General features: G+C 39.3%; 2 protein-coding genes across 2 annotated transcripts; both read right to left on the bottom strand.

The window, feature by feature from the left end:
* Nucleotides 1-105: 105 nt before the first annotated feature.
* Nucleotides 106-7,731, bottom strand: rad54l (RAD54 like). The gene is made up of 18 exons (XM_084549173.1): nucleotides 7,151-7,731; nucleotides 6,950-7,033; nucleotides 5,959-6,069; nucleotides 5,812-5,872; nucleotides 5,587-5,722; nucleotides 5,194-5,263; nucleotides 4,675-4,963; nucleotides 4,438-4,562; nucleotides 4,211-4,361; nucleotides 3,973-4,099; nucleotides 3,583-3,657; nucleotides 3,245-3,375; nucleotides 2,982-3,092; nucleotides 2,238-2,361; nucleotides 2,061-2,139; nucleotides 1,807-1,986; nucleotides 1,437-1,600; nucleotides 106-920 (listed from the first exon to the last, which is right to left on the bottom strand). Exons 1-18 carry the CDS (start codon nucleotides 7,151-7,153, stop codon nucleotides 719-721), a joined length of 2,223 nt encoding a protein of 740 aa, XP_084405299.1. The 5' UTR covers nucleotides 7,154-7,731; the 3' UTR covers nucleotides 106-718.
* Nucleotides 7,732-13,135: 5,404 nt separating this feature from the next.
* artn (artemin) lies at nucleotides 13,136-21,611 on the bottom strand (the record flags this gene model as incomplete). The annotated part of the gene is given in 4 exon segments (XM_084548070.1): nucleotides 13,136-14,548; nucleotides 19,039-19,213; nucleotides 21,506-21,575; nucleotides 21,577-21,611. Coding segments are annotated over 4 exon segments (690 nt in total). The 3' UTR covers nucleotides 13,136-14,138.
* Nucleotides 21,612-22,234: the final 623 nt, after the last annotated feature.

Raw genomic sequence — 22,234 nt, 5'->3', positions numbered from 1 at the left:
GTCTATGGAGCAGTCTTCTTCTTCTGAGATTTATGGCAGTTTTGATGCTACTGAGTGAATTACTGCCCCCGCAGGATATAATTACTTACAACGTCCACATTTCAGATCTTTGTGTGCAAAAATAAAGCAAAAATAAAAACAAACAGAACAAGACAAAGCATCTAGATCTGACAGCCTCATATAAAGGGGTTTCTCTCTGTCTAATGTTTGATGCAGTTGTTTGATCTCTTGTAAAGCACGTTGGTTCACCTGTGGGTTGTTGTACAGTGCTATATAAGTAAGTACATTACATTTACATTCAAGTAAAACATGCTTCAGTGTTTCATGGCTGCCTACACTCAACTGGGTCAAATTCAATTGGCTATATTTTCTTGTAGAATTCACTTTGGAGCTAATAATTTTGACCGCCCCTTTTTCAATACAATGTTGAAGACCTAAAAAGATGTATGGAAAATATACCAAATGTCTTTTTCATTCAAACGTGTTATTCTTTGAAGTTTCTGTTCCATATCTCCTTGAGGGCTAATTATTCTGGTGTTTACCAACTTCAGGATGACGCTCCACAGTGATGTAGGCACAGTTACTCATGCGACATTAAAGCCAAACAGATTATTGTTCTTTATTTTTTCAGCGTTCATAAAAAAAATTAACAAAACAAACAATTACATCATATTCATTAAATGCACAAGTGAGATAAAAGTCTTTTGTGTTCCTTCTGCTATACTCCACCCTTCTGGTCCTCGTGAGAGCGCTGGTGGAAGACAAAGGACACAGCAGCGTCCCAAGAGGCTTTCAACACTTGGTCCCTGAGGCCCTTCTTGTCGTAGCAGTGGTTCCACTGGGAGAGGTTACTGGTGCAGTCAGAATCCTCTGCAGGAGGACGTACCTCTCTGCCATTAACACAGCGGCAACAGCGAAACCTAACAAACCCAGAGAAGGAGAGGATGATTCAATACATGATGTATGGTTTATGATGGTCATACCCACATAGCAAAACTGGTGTGGCCCACTTGCACTTGGCCCACATGCCTGAAAGAATTGCGGCCCTTATGTGGCCCACATCCGGCATCCAACATGTGTGCCACAGAGAGAAAAGTTGCCGGAGTCAAATTCCTTGTATGTGTCATACTTGGCCATTAAAGCTGATTCTGATTCTGATAAGGCCCACATCAGCTATTGTATGCAAGTACAGTATGATAAGACAAAATCAACTTCAGCAGCACCGTACTGCTCTGACACATCTGAGACTGTGAAATAATTATATCAGTAAGATTTAATTTTTATTATTTCTCCCTTTTCCTTGTATTTGTTGACAAATGCTTTATAAATAAAATTGACACGATCGAACTGTAATATTAACTGTAAGGAAAGAAACCTCATTGTCAACAGCAGTATGAGCATCATAAACAGATTATGAGATATATTGTTTTCTTTACTTGTCGTGAGTGTCGCTGGAGGTCGCCTCGTTGAGTGTGAAGAGTTCTCGGAGTTCACCCAGAGAGAAGTGGCGCTCCACATCCTGCTCCTCGTCCACTACACAGCTACTCAGGGCTTTCTTGTGGGCCTGTCTCTGCAGGATCTTCTCCTCAATCGTTCCCGTCTGTCAACAAGCAAACAAAAGTCCAAAGTGGAACCTTTGCAGACAAGCTATTTGCAGCTTCCAGGCTGCTGTTCAGATACATTGTACCTGAGGTCCTCAGCTCAATGCATGAAATATTAGTGTGAAAACTAAAACCAGATGCAGAACAGTGATAGACTGTTTTCATTTATGTCAACGTCTTGTCTTGTCATCTATGTTGAACTTACAGAGAGCAGTCTGTAGATGTAGCAGGTCTTCTTCTGGCCGTCTCTCCACACTCGAGCCATTGCCTGCTCATCGTTGGCCGGGTTCCAGTCGGGATCAAACATCACCAAGCGATTAGCACCAATCAGGTTGAGGCCACATCCACCAGCTTTGCTGCTCAGCATGAAGATGAACTCTGGGTTCTGACAAAATGATAGATTTAAAATGCTATTCAAATATTTTTCAGTGTTGTTTAAAAACAGACTTCCCAACTCACGGATGGATTATTGAATTTTTCCACAATCTTGGCCCTTTTCTTGATGGACATTGTGCCGTCCAGTCGAACATAGAGGTATCTGAAAAAAAAGACAAAGTGGGGGGGTTGTTGCACACTTTAACCGACAAATAATATAAATCAGATACAATCAAACAGTGATTTTCCCAAAAAAAGCACCTTCTTGATCTGCACAGCTTTTCAAAGAGATCCAGTGTTTGAGTGTAGTTGGAGACCAGCACCACCTTATCACTAGTTGTAGTCCTTGTCATTGCCAGAATGTAGTCCAGAACCAGCATTTTCCCTGAAACAAAGGACCATTTATTTAGTTCACATTGGATTAACAACCATTGTTTAATCTTCAGTCATAGATTACTTGTTCAATTTAGAGCTAACTCTGCCCAAAGCACAGGCACAAAGCAGTTCCATCCCTTTATTTATCACTAGTGCACCAGTGGTTCAAGACAATGTATAGCACCCCCTTGTGGTGCTCTTCTTACTATACAAGTGTGTTGTGCCATAATGCCAAGATAAAAAAACACACACACAAAGAACGATTTCCCTTTTGTCCAGGACTGTTTGAAGTATTTGATTTTACGATGAATTCTGCATCATATCAAACAGCGCATGAAGATAGTGTGAGTTCATCTCTACAAACGCTGAACTGGAAATGGACCTTTGATAAAGATAATGAACTCAAGCACATCTGAAAACCAGACAAGCAAAACTAAACTATGGTAAACAGAGGCAACTTGACTTTTGGAGAGTTTAGGTTTTCCTTTGGAACATTTGTGAATGTTTCATATGATTATTTGTCACGTGATTAATATCTGTTAACAACCCTATACTGACCTGCAATCAGAGGGAGTACTTTACTTCTTTGGACCATTAGAGCTGCACTGATTGTGTTGTACATGTTCTTACCAGAGAGCTGAGGCTCCACAGCTTTAGTGCTGTAGCCAGGAGGAAACAGATCCAGGGCCCCTTCAAAGCCTTCCTCGCCCTCCACACACTTCTCATAAATAAGAGTTGGGTCTGGAGAGAAAGGACAGTGGTTAGTGTTTTTACAAAACGATAAGACATAATGCTAAAGAATCGTATGAACAATACTGACAAAGTATTAAAAGTCTCAAATATATAGACATAACTGTACGTACAGTCAATTTACTGTTCATCTCAGCACTTACGATTGCACAGTTTCTTGAGAGATGTGATAGAAGACAATGAGGAGACACTTATTTTGCCCTCTTGTAATGACTGAATGGGTTTGGCCTGTCTCAAGAAGCGCTTATAGAGCTCTGTCTGTAGAGGAGTCAGCCTGCAGGGAATCAAGTGAAGCCACACACATTATTCTCATACATGTTTAAATATAATACATTTCTTTGTTATAAAAAATATAATACATGTACACATCTGCAGACATATTTCCTGATTTAAAGCAATTAATACTAAAATGTTGTTTGCATGATAGCATGAATAGTTTTTCAAGGGTCCTTAAATATTAAATCTCTGTTACTCAACCTACCGGCAACAAACAACCTGCTCGATTTTCACAGGAAGATACTTAGACAGGATATCTGATGTTCTCCTTATCAAACACCTGTTGATGCAGAACATGGTCAGTACAACTTAAAAGACAGTTAACAAATTTAAATCAAGTAAACAATTAACTTTGGCAAATGTTATTTACAGTGTCACTTAAATGTATTTGCATTCCTCAGGATTTTCGACATTTCTGCATAAAAATAACTTAAAACAGTCATGTCAGTGGTATTTTCCAAAAATATACAAGTAGAAAGAAGTAATCTAAATCATAATACATTAAACACAAGAAAACTACATTACAATTTTAACAACAACAATAAGGACAATAAAAAGAAGAGAAGAAGAAAGAAGACGACCATTCAGGGCTTACCTGTTGACAATTCTGATGAGCTCTGTGAGTTTTTCTTCTCCAGTTTGTCTGTCTTTATCACTGGCGTCTGCATCCCGACCCTTCAGGATGGGAAGTTCAAATCTCTTTTTAAACTCTTGGGCTGTGCCTGCCAACAAGGTAAAAACAAACACATGAACAACAATACAACGAACAAATAAAGTGGATTAAAATGAAGGCCACTTTGTTTTAGCTGTTCTGTGTGTGCGGAGCTGCTCACCAAGGATTCCAGCGTTAACAAAGTGGACCAGGCTGAAGTACTCCAGCAGGTCATTCTGGATGGGAGTGCCCGATATCAGCACCCTCCTCTGGGCACTCATGGCATTCAGGGCCTGGTACGTCTGGTTGTCAGAGTTCTTCAGTCGATGGCCCTACAACACACAGCTATTAATGTTACATCCCAACAGTCCTTCACAGTTCTTAATTTTAATGGATGAGGTCAAATACCTCATCACAGATGATAAGTCCAACTTTGCCCTTGTGTAGAACCGCAGCATGTAGTCGAAATGTCTCATAGGAAATGATCAGGATTGGTGTCGGTGCTCTCAAGCCGCGCTGAGCGATGAAGTTCACTAGAAACCACAGAAAAGATACATTAACCCTGAGGGAAGCATAGAAAACCATGTGTTTTTGGCATAATTGTTGCAGATATTCATTATGACAAAATAGGGAAAGTCTAAAAACCTAGTTGCCTATCGATCTCCTCCTTTGAACCTCCATCGATGGCCAAGGGGGTAACACGTCCTCCCAGCCACTTTCCTACTTCATTATACCAGTTGCGAACCAGACTGGACGGTGAAACCACAATGGCTTTGTCTATCTCTGGCTTTGCATCAGGGTTTTGGCGTAGTAATGTCCACAGCAGGGTGATACACTGCAAAGTCTTCCCCAGGCCCATTTCATCTGCCATGATACAGCCGTAGGATCCCGGGATGCGTCTGCCCGTCACGCACTCCCAAAGGAACTTCACGCCCTTGAGAAATTAGAGACGTGCATTTTGAATTTGGTCTTTCTTACATGTGACAATTTAAGTCAGTGAAGCTTTATTAAGTTTTGTCAGTCTACTGTCATTTATATATATTTTTTTTTGAAGAGACACAATATAAGACTGTGTATTGAGATAAATGCAATATGGACATTTCTGACTTTGTTTTGTTTCGTTATTTTCTTTCATGTTGAAAAGAAAAAGAATTTTAATTTTACCTCTCTCTGATGGGGTCTGAGCACTTTTCCTAAGACTGGATCCACAACAACATGGACTGGGAGTTTTTCTCTGGACAGGAAAAAAAATAAATAATGTTTTGTCACACATTTCTTTTTCATTGCAAACACTTCAACCACTGCAGGAAAGTAGTAGGCTTCTCACAGCTGTATGTGGCACGGTTTGTCTACAAATTCTTACATCTGATCATCATAAATCATTTATGATACAGAATAGTTTTCAATCATTCACCTGTTTCTATTTGGAGGATCTAGTTTATAAACATATCTGGTGCTGCTCTAGTCAATGACAGTCAATGATAATTAAACTTTTCATAAGATTTCAGTAAAAAAGATGTTGTAATGAAGGGAGAGTCCTGAATGTTTTGAACGTACTTGTCAGCTTTGATAAGGTCGTGAGCGCTCAGAGGTGGGGGCTCATAAAGAACCAAAGCATCCTCTGCAAAGGGATCGTGAAGTGCTTTCCTTATTCCTGCACGCTTTAGACCGAGTGCCCTGATTCCAAGTGAGCCTGTGGGCAATAAATCAAGACAGCAGTGAAGTAATTCATTACTTATCAAACCAGACATGAAAGTGACGTTATAGGGACAAGAACGTTACCTGTATAATTTGGAATAGGAATTTTAAATGGCTTGGAGAGGATACTTCGAATGAACGCCTCCTGCAGAAGAGAGCTTATTAGTTGTTTGTTTTTTTGTTTGTTTGTTTTACAGCTAAGTCTACAACATTTGTAGAAATGATGCTTACATGTTGGTCACCATCCATACATGCAGGCCGGTTGTTCAGCTGAGTCAGAGGTTTTCTCAGAGGAGAAATATGGCTGTCTCTCCTTTCATTATCACTTGTTCTTCTTTTGTTCTGTGAAAAAGCATTGGACACTTTTTAGTCCCTACCACACCAGCAGTCACTCATTATATTATTCTTACCACATTCATTTTTTTCTCTATATATTTTCTCTATATTCAAAACAAGCGGCAGGAAGAACGATGTAGGGATTATAAAGAAATTGATCGAGTACTATTCTCCAGCAAAACATCTGATAATGTCTAATGTCTAGCAATTTAGGTGAGCCTTTCCTTGAAGTAAACACAGCATGAAATTATTCTAATGAATCCGAAAGAGTGGTTGCTTTTATTTCAAAAGACATACACTGTTCAGGCATAACATCATGACCACCTTCCTAATATTGTGTAAGTCTCCCTTGTGCCTCCAAAGCATTTGTGACTCATCAGAGAATGGACATGGGTCTTCTGAGGGTGTCTGGCAACAGAATGTTGTTAGTGGGGGCCTTTGGGTCCTATGGGTTGAGGGGAGGGGCCTCTGTGGATCAGGCTTGTTCCAGAGCATCCCACAGACACTTGATCAGTTTGGAATCTAGTGAATTTGGAGGCCAGGTCAACACCTTGTGCTGTTCTTCATGTTTTTTTGAGTTGTTCCTAAAGCACTTTCGTGTGTGTGTCTGTGTCAGGCTGCATCCTGCTGGGGATGGCTGCTGCCATCAAGGAGTGTCATTGCTATGGGGTGGGGGGTGCCTGGTCTGGTCTAGGTGGGTGCTACATGTCTAAGTAACATCCACATGAATGTCAGGTCCAAAAGATTCCCAGCAGAACTTTGAATTGTCACAAGACGGTCAATGTTATTTACTTCTCCTGTCAGTAGTTTTAATGTTGTGGCTGATCGGTGTATAGAGACTCAGAAAGCAGATTTTGATATTTGACAGTCATGCTATTAAACTTACAGGTCTACATGTCCAGTCATCATCTTCACAGGAATCTCCTGTTTGCTTCCGTTTAGCAACCTGGCTAGGAGCAAGACTTCTTCTCTGGTAGAGTTAGTTTAGACATTAGCATTAGAGGCAGTTGTTAGTCAACATCTGAAAGCAGTCTGTAGTGTCAAAGAAATAATAATAATAATAGTAATAACAGTTCGGCTTGCTTACCATTGTCCTTGTTTCTTCGACGTTTATGTTAAGTCCCCTTGACAGCCCTTATTGGCCCCTAGTTACCTAGAGACAGCAACCAGCTCTGTCTGCTTCATTTCAACTCTAGCGGGGCTTACATCTGTCTTGTCGTGTTGATACGTTCCTTTGTAAGATACTAAATGTCGGTCACAGACGTAACAGATGTTAGTAAAGTGAATTAAAGTTAAGGGAGCATTTATATCACAACAACACGCGACTAACAACTGCTCCTCGGTTCAGGTTTATTTTGGTCTCTATCAATTTCGCGCTAAATGTTGCACAACACTACGACAAGCCTGAAGGACCAAGAGGCGCATTAGCGCGCATTCTTTTGCGCATGCTCCCTGGAACCGCGTTTCTCCTTTTTTTCTGCTTTATTTATTTATTTATTTATTTATTTTTAATTATTTATTTACAACGTCCACATTTTGGATCTCTGTACAAAACCAGACAAACTGTAAAACTCTCTGCAATCAGGTGTTGAAAAAAAAAAAAGATTTAACAGAAACTCACAAAACACCTAGATCTGCCAGTCTCTTATAAACGCTTTTCAGTCAGTATTATATATTTTTTTACATTTAAGATACAAGGCTTGAACATACATGGATAGATTCTTGTACTTTTACTCGTTTTTTTTATTATACCATACAATAAATATGCATTAGCTGCATGTATTCAAAGACATAGCCTGCAGGCATTATTACACCATGATAATTGTAGCCGAAGGGGTATTCAGCCCTGACTCTGTGAACATGGATGATGGATGAAGTCATATTTAAAAATATAATACATTATACTTTTCCAGTCAGCTGGTAAAAACAGCTTTACGTCTCAGAAAAATAACCCAAACTCAAGATTAGTTCACTGGCAATATTTTTAAAGATTTAAACTACATCTCAGGGTCTTTAGTTTGCTCATATTCACTCAAAATTTAAGCTGAACATTACAACATTTTTGGTATATGCACAGTTGTTTATTGTGTTAATACATTTATCTTATTCCAGATGATGTAGTACTCTTATAGTGAAACGGAGTTCATGGTTTATGTCCAGGACTTTTAGTGTGTGATAAGCACTTTCTTCCAACAGGTGGCAGAGCTTCCCCTTTCTTTACACTCAGGCTTATTTAGATGCTGAGCTCAGACAGTTCTGCTGCACTGACTGTGATGTCATTACTAGAAGTGTATTTTCTTCCGATACGGAGCAAACTCCTGTTCACATTGAATTTACTGCTGCAGTTCCAAGGTCACTGAAGATATATTTTATCTTTGCTGTGACAAGCACTCAGACAGTGATCACTGTTGTGGACAGGGATGTGGCAAGGTGTAATGGAAAACTTTCCAGAGTGAAGGAGTGAGGAAAACTAAGGTTTAAAAAATGCTTGAATTTCCCGTGACCCTGAACTGTATATTAATTTTTCAAAAACTGCAAACGGCTATTGTGCAGAATAAAAATAATTTATTGTGACAGCTGGCTCATTTAGTTTATAAACTGCACATAGAAACGGCACAATGTCTATTCACAAAGGGAATACATAGGTGGCATGGTGTGGCGGTTGTTAGCACTGTTGCTGTGCAACAACAAGATTTGTATAGGTTTTACTTTGGTGATTTTTGTTCCCTCTCACAGATGTTATCCAACTCTAAACTGGCCATATATGTGAATGGCTGTCGGTCTCCTTTGGTCCTGAGTTGGACTACTGACCTTGGCAGAGTGTACCCTACATCCTGCCCTCTCTGTGAGCAGCACTTTGGCAAACAGTGTTTTTACAATATTTATTGTTCACTCAGAATGAAGTTTCTCCTGACTGAAGGGAGAGAGAGAGAGAGAGAGAGAGAGAGAGAGAGAGGGAGAGAGAGAGAGAGGGAGAAGTGGAATCCAGATTTCGTCACTGCACCTGTGCCTCTCTCAGTGGTAGTGTAGTGAAATGTAGTTTTTCCTCATACTTGGTCCCCACCTTACCACTGTGTTGTCGTCAGAGTCACGGCAACCAGAACTATGAAAGTTAAAGCGAAAGTTAAGTGTTGATATAAAATGAATGACTATCTACTGCAAAAGACGTTTTATTATGTTTATTATTTATAATGTACAAAAATAGTGCTCAGAAGACATTTTAGAATACACAGTGAAAAGTTCTGAATATATTCAAAATAATACAGTACAATGGCATACAGTATACGTAGACTATTGAGCATTTATTATGTGATATTGACTGTACAGACTTTTAGGTGATGTTGCTGAGTGACCTAACTGGCAAAAACAGGAGAATGCTGTTGGATTTACTGTGTTGTGACAAGTATAGTACAAGTTACAGGCCTATTATGAGAGTTGTACAGTAACACTGCTTCAGGAGTGCACTGCAGATTGAGTGAAGGTGAGTCTGTGGGTACAGAATAGTGACAGCTGGCATTGTCCCCTGGCAGCACATGGAAACAGACTGTTTAATGTATTTTTTCACACTCCAGACCCAGCTGCAGCCATGCCAGGCAGATGAACCCCTTCTCAGCAACAATTCATTTGAAGCATATCCATTAGGCCTCATGAGCTCGCTGAATATTTTGAAGTCTGAAGCGAGTCAACAGAATAATTAAATGACTCTTGCGGATTTAAAAGGTAGTTTAATCAACAAAGATGAACTCATATCTTATAAAATCATAATTCAATTTTGTCACTTCCCAATGAAAACCATGTATCACTAGAATTAATAATTTCCAACTTTTTTGATGAACGGAAGGATTAAACGTTTGAAAGATAAATTAATTACCTCAGTGAAGAAATTAATTTACCATTTGTTTTCCTTATCAAATATTTAATTTGAAGACCAGATTACAAATCAGTGATTAGCCAGTGATAGTCCACTGACAAGATCATTAAATGTTTAAATTTATTATTGAATGATTATAACTAAATACTGCACAAGTCTAATTGTTATTCTGATGACACATCCCAGATTACAGTGCTTCAAAATAAATATGCTTTGGGAGTTGAAAATTCGTTATGACCCAATGCCAAAGATATGCACAAATACACAAATACACAAGCTATATAATAAGCTTTAGTATGCTTACAAGTGTTCAACACATTGGACTGAATATCAATTATTCTATTGATGAATGAAAATAAGATAAAAGGAAAAGACATAATCATAATGATAATGAAACATCTGAGGAACAGGATTAAGGCAAATACAGAATAAATAAAAATAATTTAAACAATAAATATTCTTATGTACAGTAAGGCAACATGATGCATAGCATCTAATAGAGTTAAATTTTTTACTTTGTGTGACATAAGGCCTCAGAAATCATGCTGCTTGTGATATATTCCATTGTACTACTATTGTATGCATACAAGTTGAAAGAGCAGTAAATATAAACTGTTTTATTACTGTAACCACTGTAGTATACTGATATGGTCCACTATATCTATGTTAAAGGACTATGTTTTACATTTCAACTTTCTGTTTACATTAGATATATTTCAGGAACTCTCTGCTATGTTGAGAAACACGTTTGTACAGATTGGAAGCGATTTCATTTTCACTTCTTTCTACCTGAGAGGCTCAGAAGCTGACCTGGTCTGCCATCATGATGACGCCTAATTGATGTTTGGAAGAGTAGAACAGACCTGTCAAACAGGAAATGATGCACTTTCCATTAAGTCTAAGCCTATTTTATTATGTGATACACTAAAGATAAATATGTCTAAGCTGTTGTGAAGTTCAGTATAATCGCAACCTGCGCATCACAGTTACACAAAAAAACAACGAAAAAAAAAAAAAGTTGGGAGAGAGCTGAATAGTGTACGGCAGAACAATAGGGGTAATACAAGTATGTGCAGGTGCTTTGTTATCCCAATGTCAAGCTTGGAAAAAGCATTGTTTAGAGATACGAGACACACACTGCCAAGACACAAACTACAAAACACGCTACAGTCTATAAATATCCGATGTGCATTACTTGAATATTTATAGACCAATTTCTGATGCAGCCGGACATTAGAAGCTTGAATGAATCCTGTATTAGAGTGCTTGCATGTACACAATAAATGTGCAAGCATTTTGTATCCGCAATACTGTATTGTAATCTTTTCAAATGTTTAGGGTCCATAAGGTTTTATTGGTCAAATGTGGAGGGGCTGGAAGCAGAATATGCTTTTGTCTAATAAACCTACAATGCAGAACAATGGACCGAAGCCTGCAACAAAAACTCTGACACAGGTTGTTGCAAAGATTATCTCATAAAATGTAATCACTGTGCATAAACAGCATCCATGTGATACTGCAGTATGCTGTTTACATACAAAACCAACGTTTAGTGCTAAGGCACAAAGTAGTGTACCATGAACGGGAAGTGTTTCGTGTTCATGGTACACTACACTACTGCTATAATTCATATAATTTTGTGATTGTTGTTGCTTGACAAATTCTGAACATATTTGTGATCAAACCACTAACCCTCTGGTTCGTGGACGAGGTGCTCTACCTACTGAGCATTGAATGAGAAGGAGCAGTTCTGGATATTGTTAACACATGTTGGTGTTTGGAAAGCCAGTGAGCTGTGATGTGCCGTTCCTCTTGAGTATAATAATAATAATAATTTATTTCGGCCCATGTGTTCCACTGCTCAGCCAATCAGCTGGGAAATTAAATATGTTTTCTCTCAAAATAACTTGTGGCAGTCTATTTGTTTCAAATCAAAACAGCATTAAACTAAGGAACAATTTAATTTTATGCAGCATTTCAAATCACGATGATAAAAGTTTCAACAAGCTCAAGTTGGATGAGACTATATTACAAGCATTTTGTTCTACAGGAGAAGAAGACGAGCATTAGAAATGACGTAGAAAGTGATTTTACACTCTTGTTTTGTTTAAACTACAGGTCGCTTGGTTGTGAGAGGTATCATGTCACACCTGGCCTAGAAATAGACCATGTGTTGAAAAGCTGTCACTGTGAATGATGGTTGGCGCGTGACTATATTTGTGATGGCATCCTACAATAGACTGTTGACAGACATGTAAACAGGCTGTGTTGAGCTACTGTGGCATTTACAATTAGCATAGTTTGGCTAGAGGACAGCGTGTTATGAAGAGATCCACTCTGCTTGATTTAGAAAAGCTACTGTAAAGCATTATATACATATTTCATCCACTAAAATCAACAATGCCCTTTTGGTTTACTAAATGAAAAATGCCAGCGTGTATTTTTTTCTTTCTCTATCTCTCTAGACTATTTAGGAAGACTGACTACCAGATATTATGTTACAGAGCTGCCCTGGAAGGAAAGGTAGAGTTGTATCACATGGTGAAAGCAAATTTTGATCTTATGAAGACCACTGTATTAACAGAAAGAAAACGAACAAACAAAAAAACTTCAATACTAAGTTTTAGCATTAGCATGTTGCAGCATCATAGTATTTGGTCTTTACACTGGTTAAACAGATCTTTTGGTTGATTTGAAGTTGATAATGTGTACTGAGAAGTATCCTGAAATCACCTTTGGCTCCATAATGGAGGTTCAACTGGTTTGACTGGATAACCGGCTTTTGGCAAATAATATCAAGCAAGAAAGAGATGAACGTCTAAACAACACTGCAATGTAGATGTACAGGGAGCCAGTAATAATCAAACTGAAAATAGTCTGATTTAATAATTATATTTACATTGACTTCTGGGTCCTGAACACGCTCTTATATATTTGGCTTAGATAACAAGTAGTCAAAATGCCCGAACAGCCCAAAATGTCAGTCTTAAATTAACCATGCTTACATACGGATGTTCAAAGAATCCCATTTGAAAGCATATAAGAAAATACACTAATGACTGTAATATGTATTAAATTTCATTGCACTTCACAGCAACTTTTGGAAGCTTTTGTTGCACTGAAATGATGTAACACTCACGTGAAGAAAAGAAAAAGTTAAGTTGTTTTGCCAGAACATGCTGTGTGTTGAGGCCATCAGTATTGCACCTAACTGACGTTAAGCTTCAGTTAAATTCATCACACAGTATAAAAGGTAAACGATTTTCAATTTGTTGAGCACCAAGTGTTTTAAACCTGCTGACTGCTTTCATCGAAAAGATCATTTGTGTCCAAACTTGTAAATTGTACCTTCAAACTGAATTTGTTACAAAATGACAAGCACCATCAAGTTAATATGTTGGTCCACTGAAGGCTACACTTGTCAAACTGATGCCGCTGCACAGTTGTTTTGGGATGCTGTAGTCATAGTAACAAAAAGATAAGTCAGTGGTGGTGCCTAATTTAGTGTTATTCTCATTTTAGACATTGCATTTTCACTTTAAGATTAAGTAATAGAATGTCCCCATTCTATTTATTAATTAGCACAAATTAACAATATGTGAACACAAATTAAGTTACCGTTCATATCTACTGAAGTTTGTATACATTTAGCCTCTTTGAATGCTGGCCTGTACTTGAGGACTGATAACATACTAGCTAAATAGCTGATCAGAATGTCAACAGTTCCCACTCAGAAAGAACACAAAGTCAACAATTAAACATCAAGGATTTTGGTGAGCTAGCCTAGCCGGAGCGCTAGTACTGAAGCAGGTACAGTACGAAGAACGTCTGTGGCATGGGGCTGAGGACCTGCCGCGCAGCTGCTCAAAACTGTTGCATCTCCTGAAAGCCTTCGATGCGCTGAATGAAGGGCTAATCCACCACGGTCTGGACTGTTACTAGCAGTTTCCTCCGATGTGCTATAGGTGGTGGCAATTAAACAAACCTTCCACTGCCACAGAATGCTAGCTGACATCAAGACGTCAGTAGTTTGACAACAGCCGAGCTATTAGTGGAGTGAAAGCTCTGGCCACTGCACTTTGGATTCCATCCCAGGCTCTTGAGACCACAAGAACAACAGTTACCACATATTAAGACCACATCTTGGAGCGTCCTGCTCTGTCACATAAGCACATCCGTGTTTATAGACACGCATTCTTTGTGATCACCCCACACAGCTGCAATTGGCTGCCGAGAGCCACTTAATTGTCTGCCATGTAGTCTGGGAGTCCATGAAGGACACTGTCTCATAGCGGATAGGCCGACAACAGGGTTGACTGCTGACCTTTTTGTTGGAGATGCTCCCATTGTCCATCAGAGCCTTGAGGGCCAGGTCATAATTCTTTCGAGCACTGTGACACGTGCCAACACAGTACTTGAAGAGGATTATCTCGTCTGAGTCATAGCCGAGGCCAAGATCCCTCACTCGCATCTGCTTTTTCTCCAAGTGGCAATCACGGCTGTTCTTGACCTTCTTGCGGTTCTTCCTTGATGTTCTGGATAACTTTGTGTCGTGCGGGGAGCGCCTCCATCTGGCCTGCTGGATTTCCTCTTCCTGGATCTGTAACCACTCTTCTACAAAAAGAAGGGAAGACAAGGGACACCTGGGCCGTCTGTTATTTGATCTCCAGCATGCACATGTTAAGGCTCCTATGTGTAATATTTCAAAATTATTCATTTATTATCTAAGATAATATCAATAATGGCATTGCAGGAGACAGCAAGCCCATGTTTTATCCATTGAATTAAGTTGTTGTGTGGATTCAAGAACAGACAGAACTGTCTATTTGAGATGACTTTTTGTTGTCCTTTTTGGTAACACCTTCTAGTGCTGCAAGAGGTCAGAAGAAAAGAAGGAGATACTTTATTGCCCTGTATATGCCTTTCCATACATGGAAGTTTTTATTTCTGCATTTAATCCATCCTTTCATACAGCCAAATAAGGTGGTGTTAACACACATTGTGCCATTCAATGGTTCAGGAGCACATCCCTCTGATTTAACTCTGCACAACTCAATGTACACATTTCTGTGTGTACTGTAACTCTGCATATACAACTGTACTTTGCTAGTTAGTACATGGCTGTACACTGTGTATTTATGACACAATAAATAAAGCAACGATTATACAAAGCAGCACAGCACTCCTAAGTTTATTTTTCATTTTTTTGTGTAGAAGTCATTGAAAAAGAAAAACTGGTGCTAAAACTGCTTCCTATTTATGTCTGAAGAAAACACAGTCCAGAGGACACCCTGAGTCACCCTGGTTACAGTCAGTCAAATGCTGCCTTATTGCAAAAATAATGATCTTTTTAAATCACAGTGGTAGCGGCTGAATTTATAACAACGATATCATCACACCAGTCCAGTAACCCTGGAGACGCCAGGTTGCACCACTCTCCACTAATTGGACACGGTAAGATGCAGTCACTGTAGCCATGCTAATGAACCAATCGAAAGAGTATCTCAAATGACCAGGAGAACTATTCGTCAGGACAAAGGTCAGTTCCACATTTGGTTAGCATTGTGGCTAAATGCACAGTGTGCACAATGTTTAGGGCCAAGTGTGCCTAAACAAATAATTAATATTGATTTTATAACCATTGATGGATCATCTCTATCCAAGGATGAACATTTGTCCTGTCAAATAAAATAACAGAATAATATATTTAACTTTCATCTATATACGTTTATAGCATGATTTATGAACAAAACGAATTTTAAATTAAATCCATTTGGAATATATAGTAGTATCTCACACATACTGAGTGTTCACCGAATCACTGTGTACAGTGATTTGTATACACACACATTTAAAAATGGAATTAAGTATAAAAGCACGCCACTTCAGGCACATTTTGAGTCTCACGTCAAGCACTTAAAGCTTTCTCAAGTTTTTTTTTGCGACATTACATGGCAAGAGAGATGGTAATGGCTAGGACTAAGGATAAGGGGTACGAGTTCTTTCATTGAGATCACACAGTGTAAAATAACACATTTAAACCACTAAAGTTTGTGCTGATAGCAAGCATGCCAAATATGTGTTAGTTACATGCTGTTAGATGAAACCAGGCTAGAAACATGATGTCATCTTTAGGACCATTGTCAACACATCCCCTTCTATCCTCTCAGTACTCATTACTCTCAGGATGTGCAGCTGTAGGATAAGACACAATGTAAAACCTTCCCAGATATCTATTATAATCCTTGAAAGGTGAAAACCTTCTCACACTTTATTTTATGTACTGGATTACAAAGAAGTTTTATGGGTGAGCAGTGGGTAACATGTGTGATTAAATCAAAAGCAGACATAGGCATTGAGTGAAATTCTTCCGGTTACTGTCTTTGTAGTGTGAAAGCTACTGTCACTGTGAGGGGTCAATACCAACGTCGCTGGGTGAGAGCCAACAAAAGCTGAAGTGGCTTTTTCAGTTGCTAAGAACAATTCGAACAAGATTTAACCACTCCACTGGGACCTGGTTCAGGTGTTTGTTTGCCTTTGCCTTCCTAGATGGGGATGGCTTTGCCCTCATACATCCTCTAAATCCCCTCACGCAGTATTTTCCCTAAGGAATCCTATAACCACTGGAGCGTGCTCATTTACAGGGTAGGTGCTTGTCAGCTCATGCCTTAATGTTTACAAAAAAGAAAACTTGTAATCATCAAAAAAAAAAAAAAAAAAAAAAAGGAACAGTAAATATTCCCCCGGGCAAAGAGCACTAGTCTTTCTCCGTCAAACCCTGTCCAGGTACATATTGAGCTGTGTTGAAACATGCCACATAGGTTTGCATTATTTCATGTAATTATACAACGATTTCATGTTACAACCGACTGAGGAAACATTCTGACAATCACGTGTAACTTTACAAAAAAACTGTGTAAGTGTAACATTTTCGTATTTTTTTTCTAATAATTAAAACACTAAAAAATCTAAATTTTGTGTTTTCTTTTCTCAATTGCTGTTTTTATTGACAGTATTAGACAGTTCCACATCACATTCTGACTGAGCAACCCAGTTCATGATAGGTAGCCAACAAATAACATAGACAGAAGGAACAATTATCATAGCTGGAGCTGGAGAGGACCAGTAGTGTTCATGAACACTACCGAACAGTTTGGAGATACTGAGCTGATTCTGATGCAGAAGAGCAGAGAATAGCCCTCCCCACTTGTCATAAGAGCTGCATTCACTCACAGTAGCTGTGAATGAAAACTGTGACCATACTTAGCACACTTAACTCCCATTGACAAAGTCTCACAGGAAGAAGTACTTGCAGATATCAACACAGAACTACTCCACAGATCCACAAGAGAAGTAGAGGCCAAAAACACAAAGGGACTCGTCTTCAAAGACCTGTCCAGGGGCCAGCCTCAAGAGAATAACAGCATAAGGACAAACCCACCCAGAGCTGAGATTACACAATAGCGGAGGATCATACATGTGTATGTAAGTAAGGGGCATCACACAACCCAAAAGTGGCTGGTGGACCTAAGAACAGATGGCAGCAGACTCCCAATACGAGAACCAGTCATCATCTAACTACGGGTCTAAGGCATAGCCAGTATAAAGATGGACGGTGGAACTGCTCCTCAAATGTGAGGCCAAAACAAGTAAGAGCTCCCCCTGGTGACTGGCTGCAGTATAGGTCATAAACTGCACCTCACCCATGGTAGTGGACTTGGGCCAAACTAAAATACTAAAATACTCGTCAAATTTTGTTTTTTCAAGGATGACTTCGGTCATTTTAGGTACTTAATATAATATTGGTGCGTATTCAAGTGTCAATCTTTCAGAATAGTTTCGTTTCAGTTCATTATTTGATGCTCTAGAAACTGGATGTGACATCATGATCATTACAAGTTCCCATGCCAATCGCTCTGTGAAGTGGTCCAGTAGGACCGTGGGAGTTGGAAAAAATAAATAACAGGATAAGTGCGATGTATAATCCAACGTTTCCTTGTAACTGGTGGAGGTAGAGCAGAGCGCAGTATTAACGAAAAAGGCAGTGAGTCTGGACGAGGTGTAGGTGGGTCATTGATAATGCAGCTCCACCTGATTCCACTCTCAGACCGCACTGCGCCAACTCTGGCTCCAAACTCGCAAGATGGCGCCGCCGGTATCCAATGCAAAATAGCATCAGTTTGGCCAATGCAAGGAAGTGGGGACGCATTGTCCATGTTTATATACAGTCTAAGGCATGAAGAGCTCACAGCACCAGGACCTCCTACTGACTGAAGATGTTAACTGCCTGCGGGCTCAAATGAGAGAACTGCTAACAGCAGACACAGCCTTACACGTACAAAACAACCCTGATCATAAATGATCCCCACAACACTTTGAAACTACTGTCCAATAATCACCCACGCACAACATGGAAGTTCCTCTCAGGTATCATGGCAGCTATGTGGAGCAGACACATAAGACCCTCAGAAGGGCACTAGAAACCACATCAGAGAGTCAAGGCACCCGCTGGTGGTTGATAATCACCCAAAATTAAAAGACAAGGCAAATAAAAAAAAACACCTGGCAAAAGCCTGTGATTCAATGCCCTGCTTACAGATACTAGCACGCTCTATGTATTATAGCAAAGCGTACTTAACTTGCATAAACATAAAACATTGTAATGAAATATTTTATATGTTATATTATATAATAATGTTATGTTATATAATCTTTCCCTTTTGTACACAGGGGTCCTTCACTTGGTCAAGGCCATACTCAAGGCAAATTTCAAGGAGTGACGAGCCTCTATTTGGCACACACCTCACAACTATTTTTGAGTTTTGTTTTCAGTGTCTACAGTACACAGAAATTGTCTGAGTAATATCACACTGAATAAAGAAATGAGTGTCTTTCCCACCAATCTCCTGCCACTGAAAATCAGATCACAGCAACCTGAGGATCCTTGAACATACTTTATCCATGTTTGAAGTCTTATAGTACAAAATAATATATGTTTAGCTGTTCAGGTCTAGCATCTGTGATGTACAGTATACAACAACACAGACTGCAGAACTGACAAGTCCAATAAAATCGTTGGGTTAATGACAATATGAAATACTCACCGAAGGCATTCGGCCAGGATGTGTGGACACTGTCATCCCGTTCTAAATCCTCTGGTGGAGACCAGGAGGACCTCCTGAGGACATGCTGGAGGTCTGACTGAGCCTCTTTGTTGACCTTCTCGGAAAACACATCTTCCACCAGCGTCAGCAATGTTGCCACCACCCACAGCATCACCTGACAATATAAAAAGAGACAACTCTGGTCAAACGACTGGCAGGTTGGTTGCACAGTTTCTATCATCAATGATGGTGTTTCAGCCACAAAGATAGAAGTGGTTGTAGTCAAAGTTTATGGAGACAGTTAAATAAATAAAAAACACTGCAGAAACCAGTGATACTTAAGTAAAAATACTGGTATCCAACAACACTTTAATTACCAAAAGCACTTATATAAAACTTCAAACTTTGTCAAAAGTGTAAAAATTACTTGACTTATGCCAGCACTGAATCATCAATCAAAAAACTGCCACGTGAAGAAACATCAAATCACGGAGCTTCACATCTGAAGAGAGAGCCTGTCTCAGTGTGCTGCTTCCGTGAAATGCTAAAATGAAGCACCTGGGTTGCTAAATGTCCTTCCAAAAGAAAAAGAACAAAAGCACCCACATGCTGACAGTAGTAGTAGTAATAGGCATCAAGAATGCTAACAGACCATTTGAAAGAATGAACAAAACCTAAAACAGTTTCACTTCATTAAACACAAATGTAATTGGACCGTTCGACCTACACCCAACCTGCGGTTTAACTGTGAAGTTTATACTATTTAACATTTATGAAATATCATGCCAGACTAAGCGACCATCACAAATTCATCAATATATTTTTTTCACATCGTTTTTGCTTTTGCTAACTGCAGATATGATATATAATGGTGGTATAATTCTAAACTTATGATAAGGATTTATAGCTTTTTCTGAACAAATCTGTTGTAGCGTAAATGTACGCAGCAGAGATATTCATAATCTAATTAGATCTCTTTGTGATATGAAATGTGTATAAGGCTCATTTAGGGTACTGAGACACCGTAAATGCTAAATACCATAAATACCTAAATCAAATTCAAAAATTAATCCAATAACTTGTGCAGTCTTGTATTTAGTTCAGCGTGGAAATAGAAAGATGCCTCTTTGTAAGCTAATTCGTCTTGATCCATCAACACCTTGACGTGGAAATGTTGACCACCGTGTCTGGCTTTCAGTCCACACAGGCCGTCTCCACAGCCTTATAGGATCCCTGCCGCCGGCACCAGCTCCTCTTCAATTACTTAACCGACATGTGACACGTTCCCACCGCGCAGGTAAGGTTAATATTTTAACATCACTTATAAAATGAGTTTCTCTGCTGTGTCTGGCGGGAACTTAAAGCCCAGATCAAATGGGCAGTGTCGTGGAAACTGCTCACGGTGAAACATATACGCCAAAAGTCTGGCAGCAGATCCTATAGTAATTGTTTCTCTACGTAGTGGTCGATAAGACGACTTTCCAGCGTTGTTTTATGCGCAGTGTACAATGCACTTATAAAACCCGGTGACAGAAATATTGTTCCATGATATTCTAAAACCTCCCTTTGAAGTTTCTTTTACAAATGAATGTGTTTACATGCTGAGTCAGTTATTTTGTTCAAGCGTGACATTTGATGTTTTGAAAGGGGAAAGGGGCCCACTGAGGCTGGGGCCCAGACTATTGTGCTATGTCACTGGTATCTGCATCCGACAATTTTTGAAACTTTGAATGCCTTGTACGGGTGAATTACATCTGCAGCAAACAATTCTACACCTCACATTCGTTGCTATGTTTCAGTTACAAGGGAAAAAGTGAGAATGCCTATAAAGATAATGCATAAAGACAAAATCGTTTCAAAATATTTCAGTGCCCATATCTGGTACGACCATTTTTTGCTGTTAAACCAGCACATAGTATTTGAAAGTATTTTTGACTGACCCTGATGAAGGCAACGAGCCAAAACATGTCAGTCTAATAATGTTGTTCCATTTACTACAAGTGCTGTTGAAGTCTTGATTTTTCTACCATTTCTTTCTTCTCCATCCATGCACCTTGCTGGAAGGTGAAGTTGCACCAGAAATAAAAAATAAAAATAAAAAATCCACACAAAACTCAAGTTCTTGAAGCATCTTGAAGAACTTGCTGTTTATTTAAGATGTCTCATTAAACACCGTGTCTTTACTAATCCCAGAAAGACAGACTTTTGCACTGAAATGCAGCTGAGTTACAAAAGACTTGGAGACTGGAGTTTGAGTCAGATCTGCATTTAACAATCACCTTTTACTCAGAATAGACAGATACACTTTTCTTTTGTTAAAGAGGTTGGAGGTTAGGTAACCCAAGACCTTAAACTGTACTGGAATAGAAAGGTTACGGAACAGTGAACCTTCACTGACCACTCTGGTCTGCCGACACTCGATGCTGTGCTGTGAAAAACGCCCCAAAACTTATAAGAACATGCTCACCTTCCAGCTCCTCAGGTGATGCTGGGTAGTCGTCGTCTCTTGCCTCCACCAAGTTTTTCCATCTGGAAAGGAAAAAGAAAATAACAATGTTTAAGAAATTCATCATTCAGTGATCTAATTAACTGTTCTTTTCAAATGTCTAGATGAATTTTCCTACAGGGCGGGACAAATTCAGACTCATTTTAATGACATGGCACACTTGCTTTTTGTTGATGAAAGGATTCACTGGTGATTCATGCTCTTAGGGAGAAATTTTTGTTCACTCTGGCAGAAGGACACACCTTACTTGTTTTGTATAAATGCCATCGGGAGAGACGTACTTTTAGGGGGAATGTAAATTAACGGCCTCGTCTGATGAACAGAAGGAAGTAAATGCTGAGAAAACATCACACCTGACCAGCTCACTCCTCACAACTCCTACAATCCATTCCAAAGAATGTAAAAGAAAAAATAAAATTAGTGTCTCATTGTTTTTTTTTTTTCTCCTGCTGCGCTAAATATATTGTAGTGTGCTGACTTTATGAAATCAGTCAGCAGGGACCAAGCTAAAGTAATTCTGTTTTCTGGAGATGTAATGATACTGTATGGGATGTGTAATTGTGAACCCCCATGTGAGCCAGGGAGCGGTCTCAGATCCTCAGTCAAGGTCAGCTCTCGAGCTCCAGTCCAGTAAATGTGAAGCTAACCACTGTGAATTGGTGATTTTAAATCACCTTTTTAAAACATGTT

Source organism: Chelon labrosus, assembly GCF_963514085.1.
Source record: "Chelon labrosus genome assembly, chromosome: 7".
Taxonomy (NCBI): Eukaryota; Metazoa; Chordata; class Actinopteri; order Mugiliformes; family Mugilidae; genus Chelon; species Chelon labrosus.
This window is presented reverse-complemented; position numbering and strand designations above follow the sequence as displayed.

What these genes read in the sequence shown, in the direction of transcription:
- rad54l (XM_084549173.1), bottom strand. An exon ending in GTATGGATGGTGACCAACAT is followed by an intron (nt 5,873 to 5,958) that starts GTAAGCATCATT and finishes TCTCTTCTGCAG; the next exon opens with GAGGCGTTCATTCGAAGTAT. An exon ending in TGTGGAGCCTCAGCTCTCTG is followed by an intron (nt 2,362 to 2,981) that starts GTAAGAACATGT and finishes CCTTTGTTTCAG; the next exon opens with GGAAAATGCTGGTTCTGGAC.